Source organism: Oncorhynchus keta, unplaced genomic scaffold (assembly GCF_023373465.1).
Source record: "Oncorhynchus keta strain PuntledgeMale-10-30-2019 unplaced genomic scaffold, Oket_V2 Un_scaffold_4875_pilon_pilon, whole genome shotgun sequence".
NCBI lineage: Eukaryota > Metazoa > Chordata > Actinopteri > Salmoniformes > Salmonidae > Oncorhynchus > Oncorhynchus keta.
Window position 1 is genome coordinate 41022 of NW_026290947.1, and position 22511 is coordinate 63532.

Genomic DNA, 22511 nt, shown 5'->3' on the forward strand with positions numbered 1-22511 from the left:
TTAGTCTCTGATGGCCTTAGTCTCTGATGGCCTTAGTCTCTGATGGCCTTAGTCTCTGATGGCCTTAGTCTCTGATGGCCTTAGTCTTTGATGGCCTTAGTCTCTGATGGCCTTAGTCTCTGATGGCCTTAGTCTTTGATGGCCTTAGTCTCTGATGGCCTTAGTCTCTGATGGCCTTAGTCTCTGATGGCCTTAGTCTCTGATGGCCTTAGTCTCTGATGGCCTTAGTCTCTGATGGCCTTAGTCTCTGATGGCCTTAGTCTCTGATGGCCTTAGTCTCTGATGGCCTTAGTCTCTGATGGCCTTAGTCTCTGATGGCCTTAGTCTCTGATGGCCTTAGTCTCTGATGGCCTTAGTCTTTGATGGCCTTAGTCTCTGATGGCCTTAGTCTTTGATGGCCTTAGTCTCTGATGGCCTTAGTCTCTGATGGCCTTAGTCTCTGATGGCCTTAGTCTCTGATGGCCTTAGTCTCTGATGGCCTTAGTCTCTGATGGCCTTAGTCTCTGATGGCCTTAGTCTCTGATGGCCTTAGTCTTTGATGGCCTTAGTCTCTGATGGCCTTAGTCTCTGATGGCCTTAGTCTCTGATGGCCTTAGTCTCTGATGGCCTTAGTCTCTGATGGCCTTAGTCTCTGATGGCCTTAGTCTTTGATGGCCTTAGTCTCTGATGGCCTTAGTCTCTGATGGCCTTAGTCGTGTGCTGCAGTCTTTCTACTAAAGTGCTTTCCGTGTAAACTTGGGAGAATTCAGTGAATGCTGTTGAGGGTCGATAAGCAGAGCTATAATTCCTGTTGTGTCTGAGGTGAAGGAAGTAAACATTTTCTCTGTTTCTCTCCTCACTTTCTACTTTACAGCGTAAACGCCTTGCATCAAATTACCTGAACGACCCGCTCTTCCTGTCAGTGAGAGGTAACCCTAACCCTAACCCCTCAACACGACTAGACAGGACTGGTAAAACACATGTATACCAGCCCCTCAACACAACTAGACAGGACTGGTAAAACACATGTATACCAGCCCCTCAACACGACTAGACAGGACTGGTAAAACACATGTATACCAGCCCCTCAACACGACTAGACAGGACTGGTAAAACACATGTATACCAGCCCCTCAACACGACTAGACAGGACTGGTAAAACACATGTATACCAGCCCCTCAACACGACTAGACAGGACTGGTAAAACACATGTATACCAGCCCCTCAACACGACTAGACAGGACTGGTAAAACACATTTATACTGACCCATCAACACATCTAGACAGGACTGGTAAAACACATGTATACCAGCCCATCAACACGACTAGACAGGACTGGTAAAACACATGTATACTGACCCATCAACACAACTAGACAGGACTGGTAAAACACATGTATACTGACCCCATCAACACAACTAGACAGGACTGGTAAAACACATCTATACCAGCCCATCAACACAACTAGACAGGACTGGTAAAACACATGTATACTGACCCCATCAACACAACTAGACAGGACTGGTAAAACACATGTATACCAGCCCATCAACACGACTAGACAGGACTGGTAAAACACATTTATACTGACCCCATCAACACAACTAGACAGGACTGGTAAAACACATGTATACCAGCCCCTCAACACAACTAGACAGGACTGGTAAAACATATTTATACCAGCCCATTAACACAACTAGACAGGACTGGTAAAACACATGTATACCAGCCCATCAACACAACTAGACAGGACTGGTAAAACACATTTATACCAGCCCCTCAACACAACTAGACAGGACTGGTAAAACACATCTATACCAGCCCCTCAACACAACTAGACAGGACTGGTAAAACACATGTATACCAGCCCCTCAACACGACTAGACAGGACTGGTAAAACACATTTATACCAGCCCATTAACACAACTAGACAGGACTGGTAAAACACATGTATACCAGCCCCTCAACACAACTAGACAGGACTGGTAAAACACATGTATACCAGCCCCTCAACACAACTAGACAGGACTGGTAAAACACATGTATACCAGCCCCTCAACACAACTAGACAGGACTGGTAAAACACATTCATACTGACCCATCAACACAACTAGACAGGACTGGTAAAACACATGTATACCAGCCCATCAACACAACTAGACAGGACTGGTAAAACACATGTATACTGACCCCATCAACACAACTAGACAGGACTGGTAAAACACATGTATACCAGCCCCTCAACACAACTAGACAGGACTGGTAAAACACATGTATACCAGCCCATCAACACAACTAGACAGGACTGGTAAAACACATGTATACCAGCCCCTCAACACGACTAGACAGGACTGGTAAAACACATGTATACCAGCCCCTCAACACGACTAGACAGGACTGGTAAAACACATTTATACCAGCCCATTAACACAACTAGACAGGACTGGTAAAACACATCTATACCAGCCCCTCAACACGACTAGACAGGACTGGTAAAACACATTTATACTGACCCCATCAACACAACTAGACAGGACTGGTAAAACACATTTATACCAGCCCATCAACACAACTAGACAGGACTGGTAAAACACATTTATACTGACCCATCAACACAACTAGACAGGACTGGTAAAACACATGTATACCAGCCCCTCAACACAACTAGACAGGACTGGTAAAACACAGGTATACCAGCCCCTCAACACGACTAGACAGGACTGGTAAAACACATGTATACCAGCCCCTCAACACAACTAGACAGGACTGGTAAAACACATTTATACTGACCCCATCAACACGACTAGACAGGACTGGTAAAACACATGTATACCAGCCCCTCAACACAACTAGACAGGACTGGTAAAACACATGTATACCAGCCCATCAACACAACTAGACAGGACTGGTAAAACACATGTATACCAGCCCCTCAACACAACTAGACAGGACTGGTAAAACACATGTATACCAGCCCCTCAACACAACGAGACAGGACTGGTAAAACACATGTATACCAGCCCCTCAACACAACTAGACAGGACTGGTAAAACACATGTATACCAGCCCCTCAACACAACTAGACAGGACTGGTAAAACACATTTATACCAGCCCCTCAACACAACTAGACAGGACTGGTAAAACACATGTATACCAGCCCCTCAACACAACTAGACAGGACTGGTAAAACACATTTATACCAGCCCCTCAACACGACTAGACAGGACTGGTAAAACACATGTATACCAGCCCCTCAACACAACTAGACAGGACTGGTAATACACATGTATACCAGCCCATCAACACGACTAGACAGGACTGGTAAAACACATGTATACCAGCCCCTCAACACAACTAGACAGGACTGGTAATACACATGTATACCAGCCCATCAACACGACTAGACAGGACTGGTAAAACACATGTATACCAGCCCATCAACACAACTAGACAGGACTGGTAAAACACATGTATACCAGCCCCTCAACACGACTAGACAGGACTGGTAAAACACATGTATACCAGCCCATCAACACAACTAGACAGGACTGGTAAAACACATTTATACCAGCCCCTCAACACAACTAGACAGGACTGGTAAAACACATGTATACCAGCCCCTCAACACGACTAGACAGGACTGGTAAAACACATGTATACCAGCCCCTCAACACGACTAGACAGGACTGGTAAAACACATGTATACTGACCCATCAACACGACTAGACAGGACTGGTAAAACACATGTATACCAGCCCCTCAACACAACTAGACAGGACTGGTAAAACACATTTATACTGACCCATCAACACAACTAGACAGGACTGGTAAAACACATGTATACCAGCCCCTCAACACGACTAGACAGGACTGGTAAAACACATGTATACCAGCCCCTCAACACAACTAGACAGGACTGGTAAAACACATGTATACCAGCCCCTCAACACGACTAGACAGGACTGGTAAAACACATGTATACCAGCCCCTCAACACGACTAGACAGGACTGGTAAAACACATGTATACCAGCCCCTCAACACAACTAGACAGGACTGGTAAAACACATCTATAAACATTAAAACTGGACTTTGTGGTTGTTTAGAAAGAGGTCCAGATCACAGAGCTTGACTGTAATTACACTGTATCCTACTAGACTAGAGCATGGACTGTAATTACAGTGTATCCCACTAGACTAGAGCATGGACTGTAATTACACTGTATCCTACTAGACTAGAGCGTAGACTGTAATTACACTGTATCCTACTAGACTAGAGCATGGACTGTAATTACACTGTACCCTACTAGACTAGAGCATGGACTGTAATTACACTGTATCCTACTAGACTAGAGCATGGACTGTAACTACACTGTATCCTACTAGACTAGAGCATGGACTGTAATTACACTGTACCCTACTAGACTAGAGCATGGACTGTAATTACAGTGTATCCTACTAGACTAGAGCATGGACTGTAATTACACTGTACCCTACTAGACTAGAGCATGGACTGTAATTACAGTGTATCCTACTAGACTAGAGCATGGACTGTAATTACACTGTATCCTACTAGACTAGAGCATGGACTGTAATTACACTGTACCCTACTAGACTAGAGCATGGACTGTAATTACACTGTATCCTACTAGACTAGAGCATGGACTGTAATTACACTGTATCCTACTAGACTAGAGCATGGACTGTAATCACACTGTATGCTACTAGACTAGAGCATGGACTGTAATTACAGTGTATCCCACTAGACTAGAGCATGGACTGTAATTACAGTGTATCCTACTAGACTAGAGCATGGACTGTAATTACAGTGTATCCCACTAGACTAGAGCATGGACTGTAATTACACTGTACCCTACTAGACTAGAGCATGGACTGTAATTACATTTACATTTACATTTAAGTCATTTAGCAGACGCTCTTATCCAGAGCGACTTACAAATTGGTGCATTCACCTTATGACATCCAGTGGAACAGCCACTTTACAATAGTGCATCTAAATCTTTTAAGGGGGGGGGGGGTTGAGAAGGATTACAGTGTATCCTACTAGACTAGAGCATGGACTGTAATTACACTGTATCCTACTAGACTAGAGCATGGACTGTAATTACACTGTACCCTACTAGACTAGAGCATGGACTGTAATTACACTATATCCTACTAGACTAGAGCATGGACTGTAATTACACTGTATCCTACTAGACTAGAGCATGGACTGTAATTACAGTGTATCCCACTAGACTAGAGCATGGACTGTAATTACACTGTACCCTACTAGACTAGAGCATGGACTGTAATTACATTTACATTTAAGTCATTTAGCAGACGCTCTTATCCAGAGCGACTTACAAATTGGTGCATTCACCTTATGACATCCAGTGGAACAGCCACTTTACAATAGTGCATCTAAATCTTTTAAGGGGGGTGAGAAGGATTACAGTGTATCCTACTAGACTAGAGCATGGACTGTAATTACAGTGTATCCTACTAGACTAGAGCATGGACTGTAATTACACTGTATCCTACTAGACTAGAACATGGACTGTAATTACACTGTATGCTACTAGACTAGAGCATGGACTGTAATTACACTGTACCCTACTACACTAGAGCATGGACTGTAATTACACTGTACCCTACTAGACTAGAGCATGGACTGTAATTACACTGTACCCTACTAGACTAGAGCATGGACTGTAATTACCCTGTATCCTACTAGACTAGAGCATGGACTGTAATTACACTGTATCCTACTAGACTAGAGCATGTCTGTGTCGATATGAGCTGCGTTCCCCAGAACAGAGATGTTGCCGGTCTGTTGCTTAATGTTTCCCGGGTCTAAAACCCTGTTCCTGCACCCCTTCCCCTCTCCGGCCCAAACTGCTGCTCAACCCCCATTGTCTTCACCTGTTGTCAGCTACTAACCTGTTATCTGCTTCCTGTGTTACGCACGCTAGCCACTGGGGACTACAGATGGAAGGTATGTACCGGAGCATGATTACAGCTACGATGTGTCTGACGTAGTAGTTATAGTGGTGTATACTGTAGATAGTGGTGTTATGTACTGTAGATAGTGGTGTTGTATACTGTAGATAGTGGTGTTGTATACTGTAGATAGGGGTGTTGTATACTGTAGATAGTGGTGTTGTATACTGTAGATAGTGGTGTTGTATACTGTAGATAGTGGTGTTGTATACTGTAGATAGTGGTGTTGTATACTGTAGATAGTGGTGTTGTGGTGTTGTATACTGTAGATAGTGGTGTTGTAGTGTGGTATACTGTAGATAGTGGTGTTGTATACTGTAGATAGTGGTGTTGTAGTGTTGTATACTGTAGATAGTGGTGTTGTAGTGTTGTATACTGTAGATAGTGGTGTTGTATACTGTAGATAGTGGTGTTGTATACTGTAGATAGTGGTGTTATGTACTGTAGATAGTGGTGTTGTAGTGTTGTATACTGTAGATAGTGGTGTTGTAGTGTTGTATACTGTAGATAGTGGTGTTGTAGTGTTGTATACTGTAGATAGTGGTGTTGTAGTGTTGTATACTGTAGATAGTGGTGTTGTAGTGTGGTATACTGTAGATAGTGGTGTTGTAGTGTGGTATACTGTAGATAGTGGTGTTGTAGTGTTGTATACTGTAGATAGTGGTGTTGTAGTGTTGTATACTGTAGATAGTGGTGTTGTAGTGTGGTATACTGTAGATAGTGGTGTTGTAGTGTTGTATACTGTAGATAGTGGTGTTGTAGTGTTGTATAATGTAGATAGTGGTGTTGTAGTGTTGTATACTGTAGATAGTGGTGTTGTAGTGTTGTATACTGTAGATAGTGGTGTTGTAGTGTTGTATAATGTAGATAGTGGTGCTGTAGTGTTGTATACTGTAGATAGTGGTGTTGTATACTGTAGATAGTGGTGTTGTAGTGTTGTATACTGTAGATAGTGGTGTTGTATACTGTAGATAGTGGTGTTGTAGTGTTGTATACTGTAGATAGTGGTGTTGTAGTGTTGTATACTGTAGATAGTGGTGTTGTAGTGTTGTATACTGTAGATAGTGGTGTTGTAGTGTTGTATACTGTAGATAGTGGTGTTGTATACTGTAGATAGTGGTGTTGTAGTGTTGTATACTGTAGATAGTGGTGTTGTATACTGTAGATAGTGGTGTTGTAGTGTTGTATACTGTAGATAGTGGTGTTGTAGTGTTGTATACTGTAGATAGTGGTGTTGTAGTGTTGTATACTGTAGATAGTGGTGTTGTAGTGTTGTATACTGTAGATAGTGGTGTTGTGGTGTTGTATACTGTAGATAGTGGTGTTGTAGTGTGGTATACTGTAGATAGTGGTGTTGTAGTGTTGTATACTGTAGATAGTGGTGTTGTATACTGTAGATAGTGGTGTTGTAGTGTGTAGATAGTGGTGTTGTAGTGTTGTATACTGTAGATAGTGGTGTTGTGGTGTTGTATACTGTAGATAGTGGTGTTGTGGTGTTGTATACTGTAGATAGTGGTGTTGTAGTGTGGTATACTGTAGATAGTGGTGTTGTAGTGTTGTATACTGTAGATAGTGGTGTTGTAGTGTGGTATACTGTAGATAGTGGTGTTGTATACTGTAGATAGTGGTGTTGTAGTGTTGTATACTGTAGATAGTGGTGTTGTAGTGTTGTATACTGTAGATAGTGGTGTTGTATACTGTAGATAGTGGTGTTGTAGTGTTGTATACTGTAGATAGTGGTGTTGTAGTGTGGTATACTGTAGATAGTGGTGTTGTATACTGTAGATAGTGGTGTTGTAGTGTTGTATACTGTAGATAGTGGTGTTGTAGTGTTGTATACTGTAGATAGTGGTGTTGTAGTGTTGTATACTGTAGATAGTGGTGTTGTATACTGTAGATAGTGGTGTTATGTACTGTAGATAGTGGTGTTGTAGTGTTGTTTACTGTAGATAGTGGTGTTGTAGTGTTGTATCCTGTAGATAGTGGTGTTGTAGTGTTGTATACTGTAGATAGTGGTGTTGTAGTGTTGTATAGTGTAGATAGTGGTGGTGTATACTGTAGATAGTGGTGTTGTAGTGTGGTATACTGTAGATAGTGGTGTTGTAGTGTTGTATACTGTAGATAGTGGTGTTGTAGTGTGGTATACTGTAGATAGTAGTGTTGTAGTGTGGTATACTGTAGATAGTGGTGTTATAGTGTGGTATACTGTAGATAGTGGTGTTGTGGTGTTGTATACTGTAGATAGTGGTGTTGTAGTGTTGTATACTGTAGATAGTGGTGTTGTATATTGTAGATAGTGGTGTGGTATACTGTAGATAGTGGTGTTGTAGTGTTGTATACTGTAGATAGTGGTGTTGTAGTGTTGTATACTGTAGATAGTGGTGTTGTATACTGTAGATAGTGATGTGGTATACTGTAGATAGTGGTGTTGTAGTGTTGTATACTGTAGATAGTGGTGTTGTAGTGTGGTATACTGTAGATAGTGGTGTTGTAGTTTTTCCAACAGTCATTTGACAGATAATCTGAGAGATGGGGGACGATGTGACGAACTGTTAGAGGGCGATGTAATCAGAGAGATATTCAGTGTTTCACTGGATCAATCAATCATTCAGTACTTTACAGTGGATCTACAGTCAAAAGCCCCGCCCACCCATAAAAGTGTGTGTTGTTTAGACGTGTCATTACTGTGATATTTGAAGGGCAGGTGGAAGAGAAGCCCTAACAGCCGTACGTCCTGAACCATCTGACTGTGTGTCTGTCCGACAGGAAGAGCTGGAGCACGACGACCACTGCTCTGTGTGTAAGGGGGACGGAGAGCTGCAGCTGTGCCACAACTGCCCCAGAGCCTACCACCCTGACTGCCTGCACCCACCTCTCAAAACACCGCCCCGGGGGGTCTGGGTTTGCACAAAGTGTCAGAAGAAGGTGGGAGGATAGAGATCTGGTTGGGGTAGAATGGATACTTTGTAATGCTACAGCGACATTTTAAGACTATAACAACACTACTGAATGACATCTGACTATAACAACACTACTGAATGACATCTGACTATAACAACACTACTGAATGACATCTACTGACTATAACAACACTACTGAATGACATCTACTGACTATAACAACACTACTGAATGACATCTGACTATAACAACACTACTGAATGACATCTGACTATAACAACACTACTGAATGACATCTGACTATAACAACACTACTGAATGACATCTACTGACTATAACAGCACTACTGAATGACATCTACTGACTATAACAACACTACTGAATGACATCTGACTTTAACAACACTACCGAATGACATCTGACTATAACAACACTACTGAATGACATCTACTGACTATAACAACACTACTGAATGACATCTGACTATAACAACACTACTGAATGACATCTGACTATAACAACACTACTGAATGACATCTGACTATAACAACACTACTGAATGACATCTGACTATAACAACACTACTGAATGACATCTGACTATAACAACACTACTGAATGACATCTGACTATAACAACACTGGGAATATCTGACTATAACAACACTACTGAATGACATCTGACTATAACAACACTACTGAATGACATCTGACTATAACAACACTACTGAATGACATCTGACTATAACAACACTACTGAATGACATCTGACTATAACAACACTACTGAATGACATCTGACTATAACAACACTACTGAATGACATCTGACTATAACAACACTACTGAATGACATCTACTGACTATAACAACACTACTGAATGACATCTGACTATAACAACACTACTGAATGACATCTACTGACTATAACAACACTACTGAATGACATCTACTGACTATAACAACACTACTGAATGACATCTGACTATAACAACACTACTGAATGACATCTACTGACTATAACAACACTACTGAATGACATCTACTGACTATAACAACACTACTGAATGACATCTGACTATAACAACACTACTGAATGACATCTGACTATAACAACACTACTGAATGACATCTACTGACTATAACAACACTACTGAATGACATCTGACTATAACAACACTACTGAATGACATCTGACTATAACAACACTACTGAATGACATCTGACTATAACAAACTACTGAATGACATCTGACTATGACTGAATGACATCTGACTATAACAACACTACTGAATGACATCTGACTATAACAACACTACTGACATCTGACTATAACAACACTACTGACATCTGACTATAACAACACTACTGAATGACATCTGACTTTAACAACACTACTGAATGACATCTGACTATAACAACACTACTGAATGACATCTGACTATAACAACACTACTGAATGACATCTGACTATAACAACACTACTGAATGACATCTGACTATAACAACACTACTGAATGACATCTGACTATAACAACACTACTGAATGACATCTGACTATAACAACACTACTGAATGACATCTGACTATAACAACACTACTGAATGACATCTGACTATAACAACACTACTGAATGACATCTGACTATAACAACACTACTGAATGACATCTGACTATAACAACACTACTGAATGACATCTGACTATAACAACACTACTGAATGACATCTACTGACTATAACAACACTACTGAATGACATCTGACTATAACAACACTACTGAATGACATACTGACTATAACAACACTACTGAATGACACTCTGAATGACATCTGACTATAACAACACTACTGAATGACATCTGACTATAACAACACTACTGAATGACATCTGACTATAACAACACTACTGAATGACATCTGACTATAACAACACTACTGAATGACATCTGACTATAACAACACTACTGAATGACATCTGACTATAACAACACTACTGACATGACATAACAACACTACTGACTATAACAACACTACTGAATGACATCTACTGACTATAACAACACTACTGAATGACATCTGACTATAACAACACTACTGAATGACATCTGACTATAACAACACTACTGAATGACATCTGACTATAACAACACTACTGAATGACATCTGACTATAACAACACTACTGAATGACATCTGACTATAACAACACTACTGAATGACATCTACTGACTATAACAACACTACTGAATGACATCTGACTATAACAACACTACTGAATGACATCTGACTATAACAACACTACTGAATGACATCTGACTATAACAACACTACTGAATGACATCTACTGACTATAACAACACTACTGAATGACATCTGACTATAACAACACTACTGAATGACATCTGACTATAACAACACTACTGAATGACTATAACAACACTACTGAATGACATCTGACTATAACAACACTACTGAATGACATCTGACTATAACAACACTACTGAATGACATCTGACTATAACAACACTACTGAATGACATCTGACTACAACAACACTACTGAATGACATCTGACTATAACAACACTACTGAATGACATCTGACTATAACAACACTACTGAATGACATCTACTGACTATAACAACACTACTGAATGACATCTGACTATAACAACACTACTGAATGACATCTGACTATAACAACACTACTGAATGACATCTGACTATAACAACACTACTGAATGACATCTGACTATAACAACACTACTGAATGACATCTACTGACTATAACAACACTACTGAATGACATCTGACTATAACAACACTACTGAATGACATCTACTGACTATAACAACACTACTGAATGACATCTACTGACTATAACAACACTACTGAATGACATCTACTGACTATAACAACACTACTGAATGACATCTGACTATAACAACACTACTGAATGACATCTGACTATAACAACACTACTGAATGACATCTGACTATAACAACACTACTGAATGACATCTGACTATAACAACACTACTGAATGACATCTGACTATAACAACACTACTGAATGACATCTGACTATAACAACACTACTGAATGACATCTGACTATAACAACACTACTGAATGACATCTGACTATAACAACACTACTGAATGACATCTGACTATAACAACACTACTGAATGACATCTGACTACAACAACACTACTGAATGACATCTGACTATAACAACACTACTGAATGACATCTGACTATAACAACACTACTGAATGACATCTACTGACTATAACAACACTACTGAATGACATCTGACTATAACAACACTACTGAATGACATCTGACTATAACAACACTACTGAATGACATCTGACTATAACAACACTACTGAATGACATCTGACTATAACAACACTACTGAATGACATCTACTGACTATAACAACACTACTGAATGACATCTGACTATAACAACACTACTGAATGACATCTGACTATAACAACACTACTGAATGACATCTACTGACTATAACAACACTACTGAATGACATCTACTGACTATAACAACACTACTGAATGACATCTGACTATAACAACACTACTGAATGACATCTGACTATAACAACACTACTGAATGACATCTGACTATAACAACACTACTGAATGACATCTGACTATAACAACACTACTGAATGACATCTGACTATAACAACACTACTGAATGACATCTGACTATAACAACACTACTGAATGACATCTGACTATAACAACACTACTGAATGACATCTGACTATAACAACACTACTGAATGACATCTACTGACTATAACAACACTACTGAATGACATCTACTATAACAACACTACTGAATGACATCTGACTATAACAACACTACTGAATGACTTCTGACTATAACAACACTACTGAATGACATCTGACTATAACAACACTACTGAATGATATCTGACTATAACAACACTACTGAATGACATCTACTGACTATAACAACACTACTGAATGACATCTGACTATAACAACACTACTGAATGACATCTGACTATAACAACACTACTGAATGACATCTGACTATAACAACACTACTGAATGACATCTGACTATAACAACACTACTGAATGACATCTCACTATAACAACACTACTGAATGACATCTGACTATAACAACACTACTGAATGACATCTGACTATAACAACACTACTGAATGACATCTGACTATAACAACACTACTGAATGACATCTACTGACTATAACAACACTACTGAATGACATCTGACTATAACAACACTACTGAATGACATCTGACTATAACAACACTACTGAATGACATCTGACTATAACAACACTACTGAATGACATCTGACTATAACAACACTACTGAATGACATCTGACTATAACAACACTACTGAATGACATCTACTGACTATAACAACACTACTGAATGACATCTGACTATAACAACACTACTGAATGACATCTGACTATAACAACACTACTGAATGACATCTGACTATAACAACACTACTGAATGACATCTACTGACTATAACAACACTACTGAATGACATCTGACTATAACAACACTACTGAATGACATCTACTGACTATAACAACACTACTGAATGACATCTGACTATAACAACACTACTGAATGACATCTGACTATAACAACACTACTGAATGACATCTGACTATAACAACACTACTGAATGACATCTACTACAACAACACTACTGAATGACATCTACTGACTATAACAACACTACTGAATGACATCTGACTATAACAACACTACTGAATGACATCTGACTATAACAACACTACTGAATGACATCTGACTATAACAACACTACTGAATGACATCTACTGACTATAACAACACTACTGAATGACATCTGACTACAACAACACTACTGAATGACATCTGACTATAACAACACTACTGAATGACATCTGACTATAACAACACTACTGAATGATATCTGACTATAACAACACTACTGAATGACATCTGACTATAACAACACTACTGAATGACATCTACTGACTATAACAACACTACTGAATGACATCTGACTATAACAACACTACTGAATGACATCTGACTATAACAACACTACTGAATGACATCTGACTATAACAACACTACTGAATGACATCTGACTACAACAACACTACTGAATGACATCTACTGACTATAACAACACTACTGAATGACATCTGGCTATAACAACACTACTGAATGACATCTACTGACTATAACAACACTACTGAATGACATCTGACTATAACAACACTACTGAATGACATCTGACTATAACAACACTACTGAATGACATCTGACTATAACAACACTACTGAATGACATCTACTGACTATAACAACACTACTGAATGACATCTCACTATAACAACACTACTGAATGACATCTGACTATAACAACACTACTGAATGACATCTACTGACTATAACAACACTACTGAATGACATCTCACTATAACAACACTACTGAATGACATCTGACTATAACAACACTACTGAATGACATCTACTGACTATAACAACACTACTGAATGACATCTACTGACTATAACAACACTACTGAATGACATCTGACTATAACAACACTACTGAATGACATCTACTGACTATAACAACACTACTGAATGACATCTGACTATAACAACACTACTGAATGACATCTACTGACTATAACAACACTACTGAATGACATCTGACTATAACATCACTACTGAATGACATCTGACTATAACAACACTACTGAATGACATCTACTGACTATAACAGCACTACTGAATGACATCTGACTATAACAACACTACTGAATGACATCTACTGACTATAACAACACTACTGAATGACATCTGACTATAACAACACTACTGAATGACATCTACTGACTATAACAACACTACTGAATGACATCTACTGACTATAACAACACTACTGAATGACATCTACTGACTATAACAACACTACTGAATGACATCTGGCTATAACAACACTACTGAATGACATCTGACTATAACAACACTACTGAATGACATCTGACTATAACAACACTACTGAATGACATCTGACTATAACAACACTACTGAATGACATCTACTGACTATAACAACACTACTGAATGACATCTGACTATAACAACACTACTGAATGACATCTGACTATAACAACACTACTGAATGACATCTACTGAATATAACAACACTACTGAATGACATCTGACTATAACAACACTACTGAATGACATCTGACTATAACAACACTACTGAATGACATCTGACTATAACAACACTACTGAATGACATCTGACTATAACAACACTACTGAATGACATCTGACTATAACAACACTACTGAATGACATCTCTGACTATAACAACACTACTGAATGACATCTGACTATAACAACACTACTGAATGACATCTGACTATAACAACACTACTGAATGACATCTGACTATAGCAACACTACTGAATGACATGACATCTATTGACTATAACAACACTGCTGAATGACATATACTGACTATAACAACACTACTGAATGACATCTGACTATAACAACACTACTGAATGACATCTGACTATAACAACACTACTGAATGACATCTGACTATAACAACACTACTGAATGACATCTAACTATAACAACACTACTGAATGACATCTGACTATAACAACACTACTGAATGACATCTGACTATAACAACACTACTGAATGACATCTGACTATAACAACACTACTGAATGACATCTACTGACTATAACAGCACTACTGAATGACATCTGACTATAACAACACTACTGAATGATATCTGACTATAACAACACTACTGAATGACATCTGACTATAACAACACTACTGAATGACATCTACTGACTATAACAACACTACTGAATGACATCTACTGACTATAACAACACTACTGAATGACATCTGACTATAACAACACTACTGAATGACATCTGACTATAACAACACTACTGAATGACATCTGACTATAACAACACTACTGAATGACATCTGACTATAACAACACTACTGAATGACATCTGACTATAACAACACTACTGAATGACATCTACTGACTATAACAACACTACTGAATGACATCTACTGACTATAACAACACTACTGAATGACATCTGACTATAACAACACTACTGAATGACATCTACTGACTATAACAACACTACTGAATGACATCTGACTATAACAACACTACTGAATGACATCTACTGACTATAACAACACTACTGAATGACATCTACTGACTATAACAACACTACTGAATGACATCTGACTATAACAACACTACTGAATGACATCTGACTATAACAACACTACTGAATGACATCTGACTATAACAACACTACTGAATGACATCTACTGACTATAACAACACTACTGAATGACATCTGACTATAACAACACTACTGAATGACATCTGACTATAACAACACTACTGAATGACATCTACTGACTATAACAACACTACTGAATGACATCTGACTATAACAACACTACTGAATGACATCTACTGACTATAACAACACTACTGAATGACATCTACTGACTATAACAACACTACTGAATGACATCTGACTATAACAACACTACTGAATGACATCTGACTATAACAACACTACTGAATGACATCTACTGACTATAACAACACTACTGAATGACATCTACTGACTATAACAACACTACTGAATGACATCTGACTATAACAACACTACTGAAGGACATCTGACTATAACAACACTACTGAATGACATCTGACTATAACAACACTACTGAATGACATCTACTGACTATAACAACACTACTGAATGACATCTGACTATAACAACACTACTGAATGACATCTGACTACAACAACACTACTGAATGACATCTGACTACAACAACACTACTGAATGACATCTGACTATAACAACACTACTGAATGACATCTGACTATAACAACACTACTGAATGACATCTGACTATAACAACACTACTGAATGACATCTGACTATAACAACACTACTGAATGACATCTGGCTATAACAACACTACTGAATGACATCTGACTATAACAACACTACTGAATGACATCTGACTATAACAACACTACTGAATGACATCTGACTATAACAACACTACTGAATGATATCTGACTATAACAACACTACTGAATGACATCTGGCTATAACAACACTACTGAATGACATCTGACTATAACAACACTACTGAATGACATCTGACTATAACAACACTACTGAATGACATCTACTGACTATAACAACACTACTGAATGACATCTGACTATAACAACACTACTGAATGACATCTACTGACTATAACAACACTACTGAATGACATCTGACTATAACAACACTACTGAATGACATCTGACTATAACAACACTACTGAATGACATCTACTGACTATAACAACACTACTGAATGATATCTGACTATAACAACACTACTGAATGACATCTGACTATAACAACACTACTGAATGACATCTGACTATAACAACACTACTGAATGACATCTACTGACTATAACAACACTACTGAATGACATCTGACTATAACAACACTACTGAATGACATCTCTGACTACAACAACACTACTGAATGACATCTGACTATAACAACACTACTGAATGACATCTGACTATAACAACACTACTGAATGACATCTACTGACTATAACAACACTACTGAATGATATCTGACTATAACAACACTACTGAATGACATCTGACTATAACAACACTACTGAATGACATCTGACTATAACAACACTACTGAATGACATCTACTGACTATAACAACACTACTGAATGACATCTGACTATAACAACACTACTGAATGACATCTGACTACAACAACACTACTGAATGACATCTGACTATAACAACACTACTGAATGACATCTGACTACAACAACACTACTGAATGACATCTGACTATAACAACACTACTGAATGACATCTACTGACTATAACAACACTACTGAATGACATCTGACTATAACAACACTACTGAATGACATCTGACTATAACAACACTACTGAATGACATCTACTGACTATAACAACACTACTGAATGTATTAGATGAAGGGAAGATAACTGTTTCCATCGTCCTCCATTTTATAACCTTGTGTCGTCCTCCATTTTATAACCTTGTATCGTCCTCCATTTTATAACCTTGTATCGTCCTCCATTTTATAACCTTGTATCGTCCTCCATTTTATAACCTTGTATCGTCCTCCATTTTATAACCTTGTATCGTCCTCCATTTTATAACCTTGTGTCGTCCTCCATTTTATAACCTTGTGTCGTCCTCCATTTTATAACCTTGTGTCGTCCTCCATTTTATAACCTTGTGTCGTCCTCCATTTTATAACCTCGTATCGTCCTCCATTTTATAACCTCGTATCGTCCTCCATTTTATAACCTTGTGTCGTCCTCCATTTTATAACCTTGTGTCGTCCTCCATTTTATAACCTTGTGTCGTCCTCCATTTTATAACCTTGTATCGTCCTCCATTTTATAACCTCGTGTCGTCCTCCATTTTATAACCTTGTATCGTCCTCCATTTTATAACCTTGTGTCGTCCTCCATTTTATAACCTCGTGTCGTCCTCCATTTTATAACCTTGTATCGTCCTCCATTTTATAACCTCGTGTCGTCCTCCATTTTATAACCTTGTATCGTCCTCCATTTTATAACCTCGTGTCGTCCTCCATTTTATAACCTCGTATCGTCCTCCATTTTATAACCTCGTGTCGTCCTCCATTTTATAACCTCGTGTCGTCCTCCATTTTATAACCTTGTATCGTCCTCCATTTTATAACCTCGTGTCGTCCTCCATTTTATAACCTTGTGTCGTCCTCCATTTTATAACCTTGTATCGTCCTCCATTTTATAACCTTGTATCGTCTTCCATTTTTAACCTTGTGTCGTCCTCCATTTTATAACCTTGTCGTCCTCCATTTTATAACCTTGTATGTCTTCCATTTTATAACCTTGTGTCGTCCTCCATTTTATAACCTTGTGTCAGTCCTCCATTTTATAACCTTGTGTCGTCCTCCATTTTATAACCTTCTATCGTACTCCATTTTATAAGCTTGTATCGTCCTCCATTTTATAACCTTGTATCGTCCTCCATTTTATAACCTTGTGTCGTCCTCCATTTTATAACCTTGTGTCGTCCTCCATTTTATAACCTTGTGTCGTCCTCCATTTTATAACCTTGTATCGTACTCCATTTTATAACCTTGTATCGTCCTCCATTTTATAACCTTGTATCGTCCTCCATTTTATAACCTTGTATCGTACTCCATTTTATAACCTCGTGTCGTCCTCCATTTTACAACCTTGTATTTCCCTTCCTCCTGAAGGTTCTGAACAAAGAGAATATGTCGTGGCCACAGAACTTTGTCCAGTCCTATGTGACACACAAGACGGGTGAGACTCCTTTACTTGGCTCGCATGTGGCTGTTGGGCCTGCAATGTGTGTTATGCTGTGTAAATGCTAGGTGTGTGTGTGTGTTATGCTGTGTTAATACTAGGTGTGTGTGTGTGTGTGTGTGTGTGTGTGTGTTATGCTGTGTTAATACTAGGTGTGTGTGTGTGTGTGTGTGTGTGCGTGTGTGTGTGTGTGTGTGTGTGTGTGTGTGTGTGTGTGTGTTATGCTGTGTTAATACTAGGTGTATTGTGTGTTATGCTGTGTTAATGCTAGGTGTATTGTGTGTTATGCTGTGTTAATGCTAGGTGTATTGTGTGTTATGCTGTGTTAATACTAGGTGTATTGTGTGTTATGCTGTGTTAATGCTAGGTGTATTGTGTGTTATGCTGTGTTAATGCTAGGTGTATTGTAGGTTATGCTGTGTTAATACTAGGTGTATTGTGTGTTATGCTGTGTTAATGCTAGGTGTATTGTGTGTTATGCTGTGTTAATGCTAGGTGTATTGTAGGTTATGCTGTGTTAATGCTAGGTGTATTGTAGGTTATACTGTGTTAATACTAGGTGTATTGTGTGTTATGCTGTGTTAATGCTAGGTGTGTGTGTTATGCTGTGTTAATACTAGGTGTATTGTGTGTTATGCTGTGTTAATACTAGGTGTATTGTGTGTTATGCTGTGTTAATGCTAGGTGTGTGTGTTATGCTGTGTTAATACTAGGTGTGTGTGTGTTGTGTGTGTGTGTGTGTGTGTGTGTGTGTGTGTGTGTGTGTGTGTGTGTGTGTGTGTGTTATGCTGTGTTAATACTAGGTGTATTGTGTGTTATGCTGTGTTAATACTAGGTGTATTGTGTGTTATGCTGTGTTAATGCTAGGTGTATTGTGTGTTATGCTGTGTTAATGCTAGGTGTATTGTGTGTTATGCTGTGTTAATGCTAGGTGTATTGTGTGTTATGCTGTGTTAATACTAGGTGTATTGTGTGTTATGCTGTGTTAATGCTAGGTGTATTGTGTGTTATGCTGTGTTAATGCTAGGTGTATTGTGTGTTATGCTGTGTTAATGCTAGGTGTATTGTGTGTTATGCTGTGTTAATACTAGGTGTATTGTGTGTTATGCTGTGTTAATGCTAGGTGTATTGTAGGTTATGCTGTGTTAATGCTAGGTGTATTGTGTGTTATGCTGTGTTAATGCTAGGTGTATTGTGTGTTATGCTGTGTTAATGCTAGGTGTATTGTGTGTTATGCTGTGTTAATGCTAGGTGTATTGTAGGTTATGCTGTGTTAATGCTAGGTGTGTGTGTTATGCTGTGTTAATGCTAGGTGTATTGTGTGTTATGCTGTGTTAATACTAGGTGTATTGTGTGTTATGCTGTGTTAATGCTAGGTGTATTGTAGGTTATGCTGTGTTAATGCTAGGTGTATTGTGTGTTATGCTGTGTTAATACTAGGTGTATTGTGTGTTATGCTGTGTTAATGCTAGGTGTATTGTGTGTTATGCTGTGTTAATACTAGGTGTATTGTGTGTTATGCTGTGTTAATGCTAGGTGTATTGTGTGTTATGCTGTGTTAATACTAGGTGTATTGTGTGTTATGCTGTGTTAATGCTAGGTGTATTGTGTGTTATGCTGTGTTAATGCTAGGTGTATTGTAGGTTATGCTGTGTTAATGCTAGGTGTATTGTGTGTTATGCTGTGTTAATGCTAGGTGTATTGTGTGTTATGCTGTGTTAATACTAGGTGTATTGTGTGTTATGCTGTGTTAATGCTAGGTGTATTGTGTGTTATGCTGTGTTAATACTAGGTGTATTGTGTGTTATGCTGTGTTAATACTAGGTGTGTGTGTTATGCTGTGTTAATACTAGGTGTATTTGTGTGTTTAGTGAGAGAGGGGAGAAGAGGAGTCTACTCAGGAGGAATGTAGAGCTGAAGAAGGAGTGTGCTCACCTGGAGGAACAGGACCAGCAACTCAGCAAGTCCCTCACGGTATGACCTCTGACCCCTTGACATACTCACAACACAGTACAGCAGGACCAGCAACTCAGCAAGTCCCTCACGGTATGACCTCTGACCCCTTGACATACTCACAACACAGTACAGCAGGACCAGCAACTCAGCAAGTCCCTCACAGTATGACCTCTGACCCCTGACACACTCACAACACGGTACAGCAGGACCAACAAGTCCCTCACAGTATGACTTCTGACCCCTGACACACTCACAACACAGTAGGACCAACAAGTCCCTCACAGTATGACTTCTGACCCCTGACACACTCACAACACGGTACAGCAGGACCAACAAGTCCCTCACAGTATGACCTCTGACCCCTGACACACTCACAACACAGTACAGCAGGACCAGCAACTCAGCAAGTCCCTCACGGAAGGAGCTCAACAGTGAAGCAGACTGCTAACTAACTAGCCAGATGGAGCTCAACAGTGAAGCATATTGCTAACTAACTAGTCAGATGGAGCTCAGCGAAGCATATTGCTACTAACTAGTCAGATGGAGTTCAACAGTGAAGCATACTACTAACTAACTAGTCAGAAAGAGCTCAACAGTGAAGCAGACTGCTAACTAACTAGCCAGAAGGAGATCAACAGTGAAGCAGACTGCTACTAACTAGCCAGAAGGAGCTCAACAGTGAAGCAGACTGCTAACTAACTAGTCAGATGGAGCTCAACAGTGAAGCAGATTGCTAACTAACTAGTCAGATGGAGCTCAACAGTGAAGCAGACTGCTACTAACTAGCCAGATGGAGCACAACAGTGAAGCAGACTGCTACTAACTAGTCAGATGGAGCTCAACAGTGAAGCAGACTGCTAACTAACTAGCCAGATGGAGCTCAACAGTGAAGCATATTACTATTAACTAGCCAGATGGAGCTCAACAGTGAAGCAGACTGCTACTAACTAGCCAGATGGAGCTCAACAGTGAAGCAGACTGCTACTAACTAGCCAGATGGAGCTCAACAGTGAAGCAGACTGCTACTAACTAGCCAGAAGGAGCTCAACAGTGAAGCAGACTGCTACTAACTAGCCAGATGGAGCACAACAGTGAAGCAGACTGCTAACTAACTAGTCAGATGGAGCTCAACAGTGAAGCAGACTGCTACTAACTAGCC

At 39.2% G+C, this 22511-nt stretch overlaps 1 protein-coding gene across 1 annotated transcript in view; it reads left to right on the forward strand.

The window, feature by feature from the left end:
* Nucleotides 1-22511, forward strand: part of LOC127928911 (PHD finger protein 21B-like) — a 39758-nt gene that overhangs the window by 14462 nt on the left and 2785 nt on the right. The window contains exons 3-7 of the mRNA XM_052516500.1: nucleotides 854-908; nucleotides 5954-5976; nucleotides 8748-8906; nucleotides 19327-19439; nucleotides 21268-21370. Of these exons, the coding sequence (XP_052372460.1) occupies nucleotides 854-908; nucleotides 5954-5976; nucleotides 8748-8906; nucleotides 19327-19439; nucleotides 21268-21370 (453 nt within the window). The remainder of the gene's footprint in view (nucleotides 1-853; nucleotides 909-5953; nucleotides 5977-8747; nucleotides 8907-19326; nucleotides 19440-21267; nucleotides 21371-22511) is intronic.